Source organism: Larus michahellis, chromosome 12 (genome assembly GCF_964199755.1).
Source record: "Larus michahellis chromosome 12, bLarMic1.1, whole genome shotgun sequence".
Lineage (NCBI taxonomy): Eukaryota > Metazoa > Chordata > Aves > Charadriiformes > Laridae > Larus > Larus michahellis.
The window spans coordinates 14,590,511-14,607,725 of NC_133907.1; the positions used below are offsets into that span (position 1 = coordinate 14,590,511).

The following is a 17,215-nucleotide window of genomic DNA, read 5'->3' on the forward strand; positions in this document are numbered from 1 at the left end:
ATGCCTGGTTTCCCTTCCTCTGCAGGCTGGGCCTCCGCCGAATCGCTTACCAACCTGGCCCCCTCTTACAGAATGAAAATAGCAGCAGCCAGCAGAGCCCAAGTAAACAAATGAGCCGCTGTGAGAGGAGAGTGCATCTTTATAAGGTTAATTGGCCCCATCTAGGAGACAGAGAGGCGTTTTCTAGTGGCTAGATCACTCAAAAAGCTCAGGCAAACAGCACTAACATGTCTCCTGGGCTTGATTTATAACCCTGATTGCGTTACTAGCTCATCTACATGTAAAATGATTATGAATATATTGTCTGTACTCTGCAGAGGGCTAAATTACCAGGCTCTGATATTCATCAGCTACTCTTTGAAGCTTAAAACAGCCTGAAATTCAGAGGTCTGTCTCCCAGCGACAGCAGAGGCAGGAAGGAAACAGCTCGGGCTTGATCCTTGTGTTCAGCACAACCTGCCCTGTTTTAACACCCCGATACCCCGACAGCTGTGAGCCGGCAGCTGGAGGGGAGGGAGCCTGCCTGAGCCACAGGGCTGTGGAGGCGGCATGTGCTGGAACCCAGAGCCGTGTGGTATTGAGCGGTTGCATTTACAAACAAAGGAGCTGATAACTCCCAGCAGGATTGAAAGGCTGTTATCACGGTGCTGATTAAAATTTCCTCTGCAGCCAACCAAGAGGAAGAGTGTCATCAGTGGGGAGATGTGTGCGATCTGGTGTTCGATCCCGTTGCTGCAAGTGAAGGGCTGCCCAGCCTGTCCTGAAAATTAGCAAAGAAAATCCCGGTGGGAAGATCCACAGCCCGATCACATCCTCCCACCCCATCTCCTCTGCCTCACTGGGGCCTCACTGTCGCCAGGATGCTGCTCTGGGGATCCCCACTGCTTGAGCCCACACAGTACCATCACGTGTGGGAGAAGGGGGATGCCAGCGGTGTAGCCCAAGAGTGGTCGTGGTGCTGCATGGTGCCTTCCCTTCTGTCCCTGCAAGGCATGTCTGAGCCTGCAGCACCAGCCACGCCAGCCTCGAGCTCTCTGCTAGGGGTCCCACTGCTCGTTGTGGTGTCATCTCCCACGCAAGGGCCAGCGTTGGTACCTGCTGGGGCCATGAGCACCTTGGGCCCATTTTAATGTAGCTAACCTTCAGCACATCCCTTTGCCAGCACTGGCTGGGCCATAAGCTGACCCTTGCTCTCAGATGTCCACCCTGCTCCCTCTCTCACCCCAGCTCTGCAGGTCCCAGGAGTGTTTGCTGGTGTTACTTGGGATTCCTTTCAGATCCTTCTCTCTTTTATTCTGCCCCTCAATTTCCTGCCCTTGCAGTGCCTACAGTTCAAGAGAACTTTCCCTGCCCACTGCAGGATATTCTGATAAAGCCTTCCACTGCCTCTGGCATGTCCGTGCAAGGCATAAGCTTGGTTGTGCTGGGACATGTTCACCAGGGGCTGGGTCCATGGTAAAAAGATGTCTTCTCTGATTACCATCACTGACAGCTGTATCACCAAGCTGCTGAACCTGGCTGGACAGACCTGTTACGACCTCGCCAGGCCCTGGTCCACGCTGCCCTGTCCAGGACATGCTCTGGGATGAGTGGAGGGGCAGTGGGAGAGGAGGTGCTGGCTTGCTGTCCTTCTCCTCCATGCAAGCACATGGGCATCAGCCATCACGCTGACCTCGGTGTTGCTCAGACAATTCTGTGCTTTCAACCACCACTGTGGGTTGCATCCTTCCTGCCGTGCTGTATCCTGCAGACCCAAATTTTAGCGAAAAAGAAAAGACATTCAGCTGCAGAAGAGCCCCTTCCACGAGTTTCAGAGCTGGTCCCAAAAGCAGCTGACATTGACAGCACCCCAGAGCTGACCCAAATCATCCTCTACACAAAGCCCATGCTCAGCAGAGCCTCATCCCAGGCAAACTGGATACCCTCACCCAGTGCACAGCCCAGTGACATGGACATGTGCTCCCATGGGAGGACCATGCCACAGCATGCCTGGGACGTGTCTCAGTAGGGTTCCTGTGGTGGCTGAGATGGTCAGAAGCGTGGAGAGACCCTTCGAGATGCATTGACAGCATGCATTCAGTGGGGCATGGAGCTTTTAACCACTCCTAACTCACATGAATTTATCAGCAAGTGGATATTCCAGTGTAAGGGAGTTTGGATCAAGTGATCAGGGTGAGGGAGGGGAGGTGGAAGGAGAGGTCTGCTCGTTTCCAGCTACTGTATATCTGATATGCTCAGTTATTTGCATGAACAGGGATGTGATTCACACACATTTTTTGGCAGTAAGGCCAGTCAGAAGGGAATGCCCTGCGATCCCGGTTGGAGACCCCCAGCTGCTCTACCAGAGCAAATTAACACCAGTTAACACCATATTTGCCCAAATTAACATCAGTTTCCCATGCGAGGCTGCCTCTCGCTCACCCTGCCGCACAGAAGGCCTGAGATGCATGGACCACTTCGGATTTTCCGGTTTCTTTCCCCCACCCTCAGCATCTCTAGGACTGAGGTCTTGCGTGTCAGGGAAGGTGCAGTGAAGAGTTGCACCACGGCCACTGAGCTGCTGCGGGTCCTGCAGTAAGAAGGCTGTTTCGAGAGTACCCTAAGTACCCCAGAGTACCCTTGCGAACAAGGCACCACGTATCCTGGCCAGTATGGGGTTTTTTACTATGTGAGTTTCTAAGAGAGACCTTAATGTACATTAACATGTACCCTCTATGGACTTTACAGGTACAGGTACTTTATTTACTTCCCTTTACAGGAAGAGGAAATGAAGGGCCAAAAATGCGGCTGATTTTCCAGGGCTGCCTGCTGGGAACCAAGCAAACCCTGTAGCATCCAGCCCAGCTCCCAGGCCAGGAGCCCAGCTGGATGCAAGCTGCCCCTGGAGTGGAGGAAGCTGGAGTAGCAAAGCATGGTCATGCAGGACAAGACGTTTACCTAGAGCATATAAAATCACTGAAGAGGTGCCTGGACATGTCCATATTTCAGCAGTGGACCACTGAAATTAAAGTTTGAGAAGGGCTGTGTTTGTGCCATGGGAGGTCTGACTGATGTGGTTCACAGCCCTGTACACAGGCACTTGGAGGATTATCAGACTCCTGAAGAAGAGAGAAGATGGGAAAATGCGTCTGGGAGACTATTCTGAGTTTTTCTCTTTGCAGGTGCATTGTGAGAGATGATGCAACTGCTCCCCATCAGGCAGCTTCCTGGGCCACAGCTGTGGACGGTGGAAGCAAAACAACAAAATCCCCTGGCTGTGACAGCCCATACTGGGCAATGCTGGACGGAGGACAGCTGAAGGGCTGGTGGGGCATGGTGCTGCCCTGGACTCACAGCTCGGTACATCCTGCCCACAACAGGCAACAGTTGCTGGAGAGAAATCATGCTGTCACTGAGCCTGGTGGAGAATTTCATCTGGAGAAAACACTGAAAGCAAAAGGCCAGTGAGAAGGAAACCAGAGGGTGCCTCTCAGATCTGCAAAACACCTCTTCGCTGTCTCTGGGGCACCCGTCGTGTGACAGGGAGAGCGATGAAGCCCTTTCCCAGCAGTGGGGTGAACTACAGCCCCTGCCTGGCATGTAGGGGAACAGAAGGTTTGTTAGCAAGCTGCTAAGCCCTGCTGGTAAATGCAAAATCTTTGAGACGGAGGCAGCTAAAATTAAGGGTTGGCAACTCGTAATAGAAAATTTTCAGTGCGAGATGGCTTCTGAAGGATTTTGGAAATGCTGGGTTTGTCCTGCTTCTCAGGAGAGGATCAGTGCGATTTCCAGTTGGCGTTGTTAAATGACGTGCCATGTGTACCCCAAAGCTCATGTAGAGTGCTGCTCCTGGAGAGCTTCAAAAATATCCATGCCAGATAGCCCAGGCTTCATGGCCAAATTGACTTTTTCTTCAAAAACCTCTTTTTGTAATAGGGAACTTGGAAGTAACGATAGTGCTGGCTGGTAGAGGGAAATACTTCGCAGGGTTTGCTGTATCTGTACTAAGTCTGCCCATGGAGTGAGCCTGGGCTCAGAAACTGGTGGTCCCAGGCTGAAACTACAACAGGGAGTGTGCTAAAATTGGGCTCTTGATGGAAGTGGACTTGTGCTGGAGACTTTGCCTTTATCCATGTGGTTTGCTAGTAGAGATTGAGTTCCTGCAGCTTAAGATCTAACTACTTCTTCTTATGATTTTTTTGTTAATTACAATGAAATGAATACTATGAGGCCATGTTGCAGCTTTCCAGGACAGTGATTTTATACCGTATGGCTAAGGAAACTTTGTTACATGTGCCACAGTGTGGTGTGAGGGCAGTTGCCCAATTTGGGGTGTAAAGCCTACTGAAGACACGTTGGAGAGGTGTAGAGAGTATCTCCGGACCAATGCTGCCTGCAGGATACAGCCCATGGGGGGAGGTATCATCATCTGAACTACTCCTGGATTTCATCTTGGAGAAAACCATCTACGTCCTCACATATGGAGTCACAGAAGAAACTTTGCCCTCAAGCAGTGTGGGCAGCCAGCAGACTAACACCAGCGCAGGGAGCTGCAGCATAGATGTGTCCTCCAAAACTAGGGAGCATCCTTAATAGAAAATACACACCAGCACCAGCCATTTTTGTCTGTAGAACTGTTTCTGGCCTCTTTGCTGATGAGAAAATTGCTTGGAGTGGCAGACGATGCTCACCAGTCCACAGGTTTGCATCTCCTGCAGCGTACTGCAAGGCAATGCTCCCAGGGAGTGCATTAAACTATGGAAAACACTATGGAAACACCAGGCTGTACCTGCTCGTTGACACCAGACCACTGCTCTCCAGCCCGACAAACAGTGTGCCAAGTTCAAGGTTATGGACTTCCACCTTTAGAGTGTTCCTTGGCCCCAGCCCAAACACCACAAAAATTGCCTGTGGCTCCAGAGCAAGTGTCTCCCTGCGCGCAGCAGAGCTTTGCTCAAAGGGGTGATATTCCCCAGTGCAGAAGAGAAGTTCAAGGTTTCAGCAGCCTGCCTAGGGAATGCCATCAGGGCAGCACGGCTCAACGCGGGATACGTTAATACGCTGTGGGAGGTACCGCCATGGGCAGCTCCTGCTTCTAAGGCCTGAGACTGATGGAATCACGCTGGTCCTGTGGGAGACATCAGGTGCAACCTCCTGCTCCAACAGGCCTGGTTGCTCGGGGGCTTGTCCGGTTGAGTTTTGACTGTCTCCAAGGGCTGAGACTCTATCGCCACTCTGGGCCCTTCTTCCAGCATTTGACTGATGCCTTGGTGAAAAAATTGTTTAATTTCTCAATAAATATACAAAATCTGTAATTTTTTTTTGCAGTGGCAAAGGTGCTCAGTGAAGTGATGCGGCTCACCCTACTCACCAGCCAGTCCGTGGCGGGGAAGTGGAGTGTCGTGAATCAAAATGAAGGTTGTTTTCTGCAGGGGGCCAGGCACCGAGCGTGGCCATGGCCTCTGGGCCTGTTTTGGGGCTGGTGAAGGAGGATTTGGTGCCCTGGGCTGTTCCCCTGTGCCTGGCAAAGTGGTGGGGACTGGCTCTGAGGGGACATGGCTCACGGGGGACACCGCTGATGAGGGAGGCATGGCTGATGGGGCAGCACTGTTAATGGAGGACCACTGCTGGCATGGGGGAACACAGCTGATGATGGGCGGACATGGGCTGGCAGGGGGACATGGCTGACAGGGGGACACCACTGACAGGGGGACACACCACTAATGGGGGGGGGCATGGCTGGCAGGAGGAGACACTAGTAAGAGAGGGGACAGGGCTGACAGGGAGGCCATGGCTGGCAAGGGGAGACCCCACTTATGGGGTTGATGGGTGTGACATGGCTGACATCACTGGCAGAAGGGACATGGCTGACAGGGGGACACCACTGGTGGGGGGGACATGGCAGGTGGGGGAAACATGGCTGGCAGGGGTACACCACTGACGGAAGGGACGTGGCTGACAGGAGGCCATGGCTGACAGGGGGACATGGCTGACAGCGATACACCAGAGACAGGGGGGAGACACCACTAGCAGGGATGACACAGCTGACAGGGGGGATATGGCAGGTGGGGGGAAACATGGCTGACTAGGGGGGTCATGGCTGACAGGAGGAGACACCACTAATGGGGGTGATGGGTGTGATATGGCTGACAGAGGAACACCACTGACAGAAGGGACCACTGACAGGGGGACATAGCTGATGGGGCACACGGTGAGTGGGGGGAAGCATGGCTGACGCGGGGGGTCATGGCTGACAGGGTGACACGGCTGACAGGGTGACATGGCTGACAGGGACACACGCCCGCAGCCGGGTGCCGACGAGCCTCGGCAGGCCCGGGCCTGCTGCAGCCCTGAGGCGGCCTGCCTGGCCCGGCGGGCCCCGCGGCGGTGGACGGGCGGGCTCTGGCGCTGCGGGACGGCGCTGCCCCCTCCTCCTTCCCCGCCGTGCCGCCGTGAGGGCGGGCCGCCGCCTCCGCCGTCCCCGCCCCCGGCTCCGCGCCGCTTTGAAGCGGGCTCGGCGGCCGCTCGCCCGCTCAGAGCCGCCGGCGCCCCGCCATGGTGCTGCCCGAGGAGCAGGCCCGGCTGTACCGGCCGCGGCCCGAGCTGCTGCCGGCGGCCCACGTCCCCTCGCTGCCCCACTACGAGCGCCTCTACCAGCGCTCCGTGGAGGAGCCGCACGGTGAGAGCCGCCGGCGGGAGCCGCTCCGTGTCAGCTTCCCCCCGGGAAAGGGCCGCGGCGGGGCCGGGGGGCCTGGCCGGCAGCCCGCAAGGCGCTGCCGGTTCCTCCGGGGTGGGGGGGGAGCGGGGTTGGGGGGGCGGGAGGGGGCCGCGGGGAGCTCCCCATGTGTGGGAGTGTGGGAGCGTGGGAGCTGCCCCTCTTGTTCCTCACAGCTTTGTCCCTGCACAGCAGGGGACACATGGGTCCCTGTCCCTTCCTTACACCTCCCTGCCTGTTTATGTGTCGTGAGCTCTGCCCATTGCCTTTGCAGAGTTTTGGGGTGACATCGCTAAAGAGTTTTACTGGAAGAGTCAGCACACGGGACCCTTCCTGAAGTACAACTTCGATGTGACGAAGGGGAAGATCTTCATTGAGTGGATGAAAGGGGCCACCACCAACATCTGCTACAACCTCCTGGACAGAAATGTCAACGAGAAGAAACTTGGGGACAAAATTGCTTTTTACTGGTAAATTTGTGTTTTTATTATGGTGTAGAAGATGTGTAAATGTCATGCTAAAGCGTACAGTCTTGATCTCTACTGAGGTGAATTATAGCATGGTAAAACCTGAGAGGCATTAATCTTTACATAGGTGTTTGCTCTCTGTGCGTTTGGGGAGAGCTATGCGATGGAGCCTCTGCCCATGCTGGACACACTGAAGCAGCCCAGCATAGCAGTGGGCAGCTCCCAACTTCCAGCTCTGCCTTTACGCGTCTACCTGGAAAAGCCAAGAGCAGTCAGATGGTGTTGAGGCAGGTGCCGTGCTTCCCTAGTGAAGTAGGTAGATGTGGGTAGAGGTGTGGGATAAGGAAGAGTTAACCTCCAATGGCAAAAAGCTAATAAACTCTAGATCTCCTGTGTTCATGTTTTGTGGGTTTGGCAAATTTCTACTCCAGTGGCAGAAATGTTCTCCTAAAACCTGAGCTTATATATTGATTCCTTGCACTCGAATGTGCGTAACACTGATGGTTTCAGAAAAGCTGGTTTCTCTGTGTTACCTCTGGGAAGAAAAGTTAACTTCCAGCCCTATATGAAGTATGCTTGTATTTTTATTTTTTTTTCACCGGAGTAGCTACTAGTGTTAAAAGCCATGTGAAACTTGACATTTTCATATTGATGCAAAATAGGTTTCCACTGGTCCGAGATCCAGAACTAATGCTCCCCTGCTGAACTAGCTCAGCTGGCACCACAGCTGTGTCCCCAAGCTGAGAACAGTGCCTTGCTGTTTCCCTTGAACGAGCATGTGTTTATCTTGCACCAGTGTGACTGGATGCGGCAGCACAGAAGCACACTTAAATGTACCACTTGTGAGGGATGCAGTAACTTGCTGGGTTATGGTGAGTCCCTTCAGCAGAGCAGCTGGAGTCTTACTGTCATGGCAATAAAAATACCAGATGCTCTAATGATGAACAGCTGTGCTGCTCTGAGTGATTTTGTGCAGCTGAAGGGGTCCCCCCCGTCACCTGGTATAAAGGTGGCTATGGGCTGCTCTGCTGCAGAAGGGAACATGTTTATACCGGTGGAGTTCTGGCTGCGACTGTTAACTTGGGTTCGTACTATAGTTTCTATCCATAGTGCTACTACTTCAGTAAAAGAATTACACACACCACCTAGCAAACAGTCATATTGATAAGACACAGGTGAAATGGTGGGAAGTATTTACTACCCTGCTAGTTAAATACATTCTCCATCTCACTCCGGTGTGAAACAACTGCGGTTTCTGAATTAAAACTTTGTAAACTCATTCAGGTAAAGGTGTGCCAGCAAATAAAGCCATTTGGCAGGCCAGTGCTGGCAACCCTCCTGGGGTTTGTGGATGGAGTGGGTGCATGGTTCTTCTTGCACATAAATCTCTGGGTGACAGCTACGCATACAGCTCTAATTTGATCTTGGTGAAGATTTTTCTTGTTAGTTAATCTGGCAGCCATTGTGGGGGGTGTTTGTGGTGCTGAGCAGAACTTGGAGTGGATAGTAAAATGCTGGGTGTCTTGTCAGTCGTGGTGTTCACAGTGCTGAAAAATAAGGTCTCTTCCTCCTTAGCAAACCAGTTTTCCCTGGCTATTTTGGGCTAAACTTTCCTAGCATGGTTCTATCAGCAGTGACCTGGCACTGGGGTGTCTGGAGCTGTCAGCTGGGAATGTCGGTGGGAGGGTGGAACAGGCGTGCCGAATGTGACGTCTGCGGTACTGACCCACAAACTTTTGGCACTGAGGTCTTGAGGAAGCAGGGCTGAGGGTTATGGCTCCTAAAATTACTCTTCTAGGAGCACGCACATGCCTCTCTGGCCACATGCTTTTCTTCAATAACAAAATGTAGTTGCTGTCATATTTTTCCTTTCACGTTTTGTGTTTAATGCTCTTACTGAATGACCTCGCTTTCCTAAAACACTTGGGACTTGTCACACTGTATGAAAGGTCGAAAAAGAAATGAGAGCCTCTGAAAGCCAAAGGGTATTCCTGGGGAAAACTTGAATTATTTTTTTTTTTTTTAAAGACGTTGGCCACTTGCTTACTTCCAAGAAAGTCTATAGCCAGCTACATGGGAAAAGGTGCTGAGCTTATACTAAGGGATCGGTGACTGCCCAGCTCTGAGAGCTTTGAAAAGATGCAAGACCATGATCTTTGCTTTCAGAGAAGAGAAATGGGGTAAAAGTGAATAATGTTTTGAGTCATTGGTGAATGTTTCTGAGAAGAGATGTGTGCTGACAAAACTGAGCTGCCATGTGGTGCTGACTGCGTCTGTCTCAAGTTTTGCATGGACTTGAAGGAGCAAGCAGTTCATCTGGATCTGTTAAGGCCAGGCTGCTCTGAAGGTTCCTGTACCACCAGCAGTCAAGGACTGCCCAAACTGGCTCTGCTCAGGGGGCTGAATCCCAAGCCACGTGGAATTGCCGTTTCAGCACAAAGGGCAGTACACGGGGTTGCTTCATGCTGCAGAATTTTTACATAGGTGACATTAACTGTCGTGGTATCATTCTCTTGGTGCTGTTAGGACTCTGTAGTTCAAAATCACCATCCTGAGTGGGTAGGAAACACTTGTGTTTTCCCTGTTGCCTGTTTCACTATGTTACCTCTTGCTGCTTGTGGACGTTACAAGTATTTCTGTTTCTGCTGCTTTTGATTCCTCTTTCTCTGGTATTGCTGATGTGGCCTAAAAAGGAACAGAAGCTCCAGGAAATGTTTCTGATAAAGCGCTGCTCTCAAAAGTGAAATCTCTTTCATAATTGCCTGGAAAGGCTGAAGTCAATAACACAGTGGTTACTGTGCAGGTACATACCTATGGTGGCTTTTGCAGCTGCAATGCGCTGGACAAACTAGCTGGGACACTGAGGGTGCTGGCATGGGACTTGAAGCAGTGCTGAGGACTTCATCTGTGGTGGGTAGTGTTAATTAGAGCACAGTATGCCTTTGCTGTGCTATAAGCATATCTCTGTGACATCGATAAACCCTTAGTTCTGTGCTGAAGTGCCTGTTAACCATCTCATCAGCCTGGGCAGCTTGTGGGTGTAAAAATATAACCAGGTGGGAATTCAGAAAGAACAACCCCTATTACAAAACTCTCTCTAATTAGACCCCGGGGTGTGAAGGTACCTGGATGAAGCCTGTTCTCTATGTAGCCTGTGCGTAGCTGAAATACTTAGTTCTTGCCTTTCTCAAACCAGTCACCCCAGCTGCAGTACAGGTGGTGCCTGGTGGGAATGGGGGCAGGAGGTAGAGCTCTGCACACCGTTTTTAGGCTCCCTGTAGCCTAGGTGTGTGGGCTTAGCAGGGTGCTGCTGGCCTCTCCCATGTTTGGGAGAGCGCATCAGTTTTCCGCTTCCTTATGCTTGCATATGGAAAAACACATACAGAAAGGAGAAACAAAGATAGTAAAGGCTGCCAGAGCTTACCAGAGCTTTGTTTAAACAAAAGAATAACTGCCTATGGTTCCCATTCTGGGCCTAGAATGAACATGATGTGCAAAGATAACATGGAGAAGGTGGGGATTTTTTTGGGTGTTGGGGTGTTGTGGTTTTTTTTTTTTTCCAAAATGTAATAAAGGATTTAAGGGCTTGTAGCAGTGAGATTTCTTCCAATAAATCTTTCTGTAAGAAAAAAGAACAACTATAGAGCATTTAAAAAAAAAAAATCAAAAAAAACCCAAAACAAACAAAAAAAAACCAAACACCAAGTCTCAAACAAACCCAAACCAAAAAAAAAAAAGGTCCAGAGCACTTCTAGAGGTTTTTGTTAGGAAACTGGAAATGTTTTTTGGACAGCAGCCTTCCAGAGAGGATACAGATTGCCAAGCACTGCTTTGATCTCAATGTGCTGCTGGGGCCAACTGGGATAAGCCCACACCTGCTGGTTCCTGGGGCTGCTGTGGTGCTGGTGCACCTTGGTCTGGTGGCTGTTCCTCACCATGGAGTGCTTCATTCTGGGATGTGCCATTCCACAGTCAGAAATGAAACCTGATGAAGCTGTGTTTCAGTTGCATTTCTGCTGTAAAGGTCTGGACCTCTTCTGTTTGCGGAAATAATCTCGTCTTAAACTGCCGAGAATAAAGTGCTTGGTCTCCATAATCCAGATCAGCACTGTGTTTTGGTTTTCTTTTTAGATACCTTTGCAGGTATCAGTCTTCCATTACTGTCAGATGCTGTGACTGAGGATGCTGGCTGTTAATGTCCAGGCTTTCAGAAGTGCTTAATTGTAGCCAGCTTCTACACGGTGCATGCAGCTCTGCTACTCCCACTGCCTTCAGGACTTTTGAGTCTCCTGTGCCAAACTGACTCTTCATTTCTTTGGTAACTTTCTGGATGACTTGTCATACTTGCAGTGATGCAGCCTATTTCAACACTGTTCTGGTAGTGAAAGCACATCCCTAAATCACACAGTTTGTTTAAAGAATAAAAATTCACCACTGAGAAGGCTGCTTTTACTGATGGATGTTTGCAGGTGTGTGCCTGCAGGCTGCTGAGTGCAGCCAAAGCTGTGTACAGCTGTACCCAACGCTGCTCTTCCCCTGTTACTGCTATATCCATGCTACATCCATACTATATCCGTATCCTGTTACAGCCATAAACGAATCTGAGTAAGCTGTGAGAAGTGTTATAGAAAATTTACCATGTGCTTGGCTTATGCTTGCAGCACTACCCAGGCTCAGCACAGCTACATGGGGATTCTCCATGGGAAAAAGGAGGGGGCCCACTCAGCCCTGAAAATCAGAGAGACTTTCTGTGGTGCATCCTCAGCAATCCATGTCATCTCCCCATTGCATGTGCTGAGTGTGGACTGTTAGATTGGTGGTCTTGGCAGATATTAATTACTTTGGAAGCATTGCTGGACAGTACAATGCTCTGCTTCTGGAAAATGGGCAGATTAGGTACACTTACGTAGGCGATAAAATACATTGAATGTACTTGTATTTTATTAAGCTATGGATCTTGTACCCTTCTTCAGGGCAATGATAATTGTAGCTTTCCATCTCAGAAAGTGTAGCTGTCTTCTAGTGGGTTTTGGGAAATCTTCCAGCCTGGGAGGGGATTTACAAAACTGTCGGCATCTGCCTGAATGCTGTAGAGCAGTATTTCCCGTACCTCCAAACGACAACATCGCTGCTTTGTGGGGCACTCTCTGACTCTGAGCTGTGTGGGTAGTGCAAGAGTGGGAATGGTGGGAGCATCAATAGAAACCCGGTATTAAAACAAGGAGTAAAGGGAGGAGCTGTTCTAGCTCAGACGCATCCAGGTCATGTTGTGCTTTCCGGATTTTTTTTGGTGGAATTCTTCCTCTGCCAGTTCTGGGACAGTCACCAACCAGTGTGGTTAGTGGTGTGGCAGTAGTGCAAACAGCCGCTGTGTTTGGATGCTCATATATAAGTGCAAACTGGGACAGGAGGGACTCATAGCTTGTCCTCAGGTGTAGCTCCCTGGCTTTTCTCCAGTGTCCATCTTCAGCTGTGGGCTGTTCAGAGCGAGGCCGTGCTGAACTCAAAATGAACCAATTTCATGTAATCACCCTGATTGTCCTCCTGTGGGTTTGACTGCAGATGAGATACAAAGATGGCGCTGCCCCAGGGCAGCAAGGTGATGCCTGCTTAAGGGTGTGGAGGTTCTTGGTTTGGCCTGAGGGGCTGGAAAACACAGGGATCATGGTCTGAAGCTTGTTTCCAATGATAGCATATGTATGTGCTGAGACCTGGCATCTACCAGTTTTCTCCTGTCTCTGTCAGTCTCTCCCAAGTGTTTCTGTTAATGGCTTGTACTTGTGTGCTGCATCCCACATCCTCTTTTATTAGTGATTAGTGAAATCTCTGAGATAGTTACCACATGAGTGGTTGTGCCAAAGGGATGAACTAAATATGTGAGAGCAGGGAAATACCTTCTTCAGGCAGGTACTGTCCTGTGGGCTTCCAGTTTGTGGGGTGTGCTTTCCCGGATGCTGTGAGTCAGGGTTTTGAGCACCACATTACTTAGACAGCTGGCAGGCACGGAGTCGCTTGAAATTGTTTTTCCCTTCCGAGGGCTGACTCGGAAGCAGAGCTTGACTCATCTCTGTCAGGTACGCATGCCGGTTTGCAGGGAGCTGCTGGGAAAGATAGTTGTTTTGATATTTCAGAGATCTCAAGCCCTGTTCTTGCTCTACAGAGCCTTTTCCATCTTAGGATGCAGGGCAGGAGCAGGGAGGCAGCTCTAGCGACCTCTCGGCCTTGTGCTGCTCTGCTCTGCAGTGCAATGAAGGAAGGGACAGACATTGAAGGTTGGTGACCGCTTCATCTCACAGCGCCTGTGGTCTCCTGTGGTTTTGCCCATTCAGAAGCACCCCTGGTTTTACGGAGCTCAGACAACCCGTAAACCTGCTCCCATAGGCAGAATGGGGCTTTTCTCCCCTTTTAACAGTTCCTAAATCAAGCCTGTAAATAAAGCAGGTGCTTGGGCAGCATTTGTGTGGTTGCTCCGCAGCTGAGTGGTGAGTAGAGGGTTTGCATAAGGAAGCTCTCCTGCTTGGGAACGCACACTGGCAACAGCCTTCAATCAGGGGAGCAGTTTTCATTTGGGTTGTGTCGGAGTTGTTTGCTCCCAGCCTTTTGCTCTGAAACCCTTGGTAGCTGCTACTGGCAGGGATACAGCATCCGTCTATATAAATACAAGGGAATATCCAGGAAGTATTTGACCAGATAAACAAGTTGGATGTCAGTAAGTGCCCAGGATTAGATGGCATGCGCCCCAGAGGACTGCAGGAATTTGAATGTGAAATTGCAGAGCTGCTGGCCAGGGTGTGCTGTGTGTTATTGCAAAGGACTGCTGTGCCAAGGACTGGGAGTTGCCAGCCCCACTCCATCTAGAAAGGGCAATGGAGGGGGTCCTGGGAACTGGTAAATCTGACTTGCATCCCTAGCGGTACAGTGGAATCGGGTCACTGTGCATGGACCAGTGCAGTCTGCTGGGAAAGGTGATGGAGCTGCTGTGAAGTGAAGTCCCGCTGGCAGACCTGCTGGAGTGCAAGGCGGGTCGCACTGAGCGCACGGATATGGCTGTTTTCAGACCACCTACATGAGGTTTTCCACAAAAGGTTGTTCAAGGAAGTAATTTAACTTTGAATGGAAGAAAGGTCTTTCTATGGAGCTTTGTTTCCTTGCTCTTAATGGTCGCTTTTCAGGACCAGCAGCAGGTTCCCCCAGGGTCAGTGTTGAAAATTAACTGCTGTTGGTGGCCAGGCTCACGTGCCCTCCATAAACAGCATCTCCTGCTGCTCCTCCTGGAGAAAAAACACTGGACCCTGGTTCTGACCCAGCATGGTATTTTGTTTTAGTCTAAGAGGCTCTTGTCTGAGCTGCTGTGAACATCCCAGTGCTGAAGTGGAATACTGCCATGCAAATGAGACCTGTGGTGGCTTTTATGTTCTTATTTTTTTTCCTCATGCTGCTCATTGCTCTGACAGAGGGTCTGGCTCTGTTGATTCAGTGCAAGGGATTTAATAATTTTTCACGAATTGCTTCTTACACCCCTGTCTTAAAATGTTTGCTTATACCCTGCCCAAAACCACCTTTCTGCATGGCTCTGGGCGCGTGGTTGCACAATACCTACCTGGGGGAGTAGCGAGGGGTGTGCATGCACAGACAATAGCTCCCGGATTTTCTCATGTCTGTGAAATTTGTATATCGTAACTCTGGCAGATATTACAGGCACCTTGATATGTTTTAAGAATAGTTTGCTTTCTGCTGGGAGGGGCACCGTGGTTATGCAATGATGGTATATTGTGAATATTGGCAGGAGAGTTGAAATTTGAGGTGGATAAATGGAGTTCATGGACAGAGAGGATGGTGAACTCCTGTACGTATTCAGGACGTGGAAAATTAGAGCCTTCAGTTTGCTTGTTGAACTAGAAAACCTGATTATTTTATTTTAGCCGTGTGAATGGCTTGCGTGTTCTCCCCTGACACCCTGGTGTCATTCGAGCAGAAGTGAACAAGGACTCAGACTGGATGTGGATGAGACTAACTCTGAGTAGTGTCATTTGCAGGGGACAAAGTGATCGGGCTTTGTCAAAAGAGGTGTAAGTGGGTGCTTGGTCCAAGCATGGCATTTTTCTTGTGGGTAGTTGCATTTGTTGTGCCTGGTGGGCGTTCTGTGCCCAGAGCTGTTAGGCTGTAGTACTGATTGCCAGTGCTTTGGCAAGAGCTCTTGACTCCCACCAACGCAATGAACTTGCCTTTTCCTCCTGTGCCCAGCCCTGCCTCAGAGCTGTTGTGCACAGCTGGAGCAGGCTTTCAGTTCTTTGTTTGCATTTCTGCACCTCATTTGCTGTAAACATCAACATGGGGTGTGATATGAAATCGCAAGCCCTGTCAGTTCTCCATAAATGCAAAGCCCATCGTTTTCACACATCACCTCCCTTCTTTAGGGGAATCCCTCAAGGAAATCAATGGCCTTCCGGGTTACTTTTTCCACACCTCAGTACCTGATAGTGAAGCATGTTTTGCAATCCTGTTGCTGCTGAACATCTTCTCAGATATGTTCCTTGTATAGAATGTAATGACAGTCCAGCAGGTAACATCTAGCCATCACCTGTAGAGGTTTTTGAGGCATGAAGTGGTAATGTCCACCAAAAAGCTCGTTAAAAGTTTTATTTCCTGTTGTGGCCTTGACGGATGTTGTTTGAGCCTCCATTGAAATCAGCTTGACTGGATTTCAGTGTTTCTAGAAGGTCTTGAAAATTTGGTTGTATGCTCCATCCAGAGATGCAGTATTTCCCAAAATGGGGAGTTTCCCAGCTGCAGATGGCTTGTTGACTATTTTACTTCTAGAAGCCTTGTCCAGGATATGTTTCATGGCCCTCCTGCAAATTGTTTAAACAAGGAATTGGCTGTGTTGTGCTGGAAATAAGCTCTCCTCCTGTTGGACTGGTAAAAATAGTCCATGCTGCTCTGAAAGTATTACTTATGATAAACATCTAAAATGTTTCCTCTTGTGTCAAACTCTTGTGTTCTTCTACAACGTTGTGTGGATTTGGCTCACAGGGTTAGAAGCGCTGGCTGAGGCCAGCCAAACTCGGTGACCTACTGCGTAAGTCTTGCATATGAGCTCTGTTGCAACACTATGTAATAGTTTTCTTTAAATAAAACCCTAGTTTTTGCTTAAAAATCTTAAACTCTCCTCTAAATAAAATAGGTAAAAAGCTATGATTTTTCTTCGTTGGCAGTTCTCCTATGTAGTAAATACTTAAGAAAGTAAGAACACGATTAGAGTTAATGTGTATCCTCTTGACTTGATGGTTAGGTTACTCAGTATCAAGCGAGTGGGAAGAATGTGAAGCCACAGAAAAGCAGAATTCCCCTTGCCGCTGAGCAGATACCTGCCAGCACAGAGTGGCTGCTGACACCATCACTGGGGGATTTACATGTGGTCTGTATTACTTGTGAACTGCCTTATTTTGTCAAATGTGGCAAAATAATAGTAGCTTTCCCTTGAAGAGGGTCTTGCTGACTGCTGTTGATCCTGTCTTCTCTAAAACTGTTACCCTTGAGTGTTCTGTCTCTCAGGTGTGAACACAAGCTGTACAAACCCCATCACATGGGCTTTACTCACTTGCTTTTGTTGGCTGATGAACCAGCAGCAGTGTAAGCCGGGAGTTGTCGGTTCCTCTAGAGATGTCTGGGCATCCCACCATCTAGAGAAAGGGGCTTCAAGTAGATTTTAGAGCATAGCCTGGCAGGTGAGTGGGAAAACTGGAGGATCAATAAATAAACAAGTGATTTGAGAGCAGTGTCCACCTCCAGCGGAGCACTGTGCTGTAGGCATCGCTCAGGGTATGGTGAAGCAAACAGTGGCTGGACTGCACAAGATAAATATTATTTCTTTAGATGCCTCTGGTGCTTGTTCAGGTTCTGAAAGGCTGCAAATAGAAAGAGTAGCTGAGAATGTATTTAATGAGAAGGAAGGACAGAAGGATTGATGCATTTTTTCCCATGGGACTAGCAACTGTGCAGGTTGTTGGGTGTTTTCTTAGTAGGCTGCGTTTCCATATGGCTATTTTTAAAG

General features: G+C 49.8%; 1 protein-coding gene across 2 annotated transcripts in view; it reads left to right on the top strand.

Moving 5' to 3' along the window:
• The first annotated feature begins 6,425 nt into the window (after positions 1 to 6,425).
• The window catches only part of ACSS2 (acyl-CoA synthetase short chain family member 2), a 33,585-nt gene continuing 22,795 nt past the window's right edge, over positions 6,426 to 17,215 (top strand). The window contains exons 1-2 of one of the 2 annotated variants that reach the window (XM_074605484.1): positions 6,426 to 6,658; positions 6,969 to 7,164. In XM_074605484.1, the coding sequence (XP_074461585.1) occupies positions 6,535 to 6,658; positions 6,969 to 7,164 (320 nt within the window). In that variant the 5' untranslated portion in view covers positions 6,426 to 6,534. The remainder of the gene's footprint in view (positions 6,659 to 6,968; positions 7,165 to 17,215) is intronic. The other variant, XM_074605485.1, reaches the window with a different exon arrangement.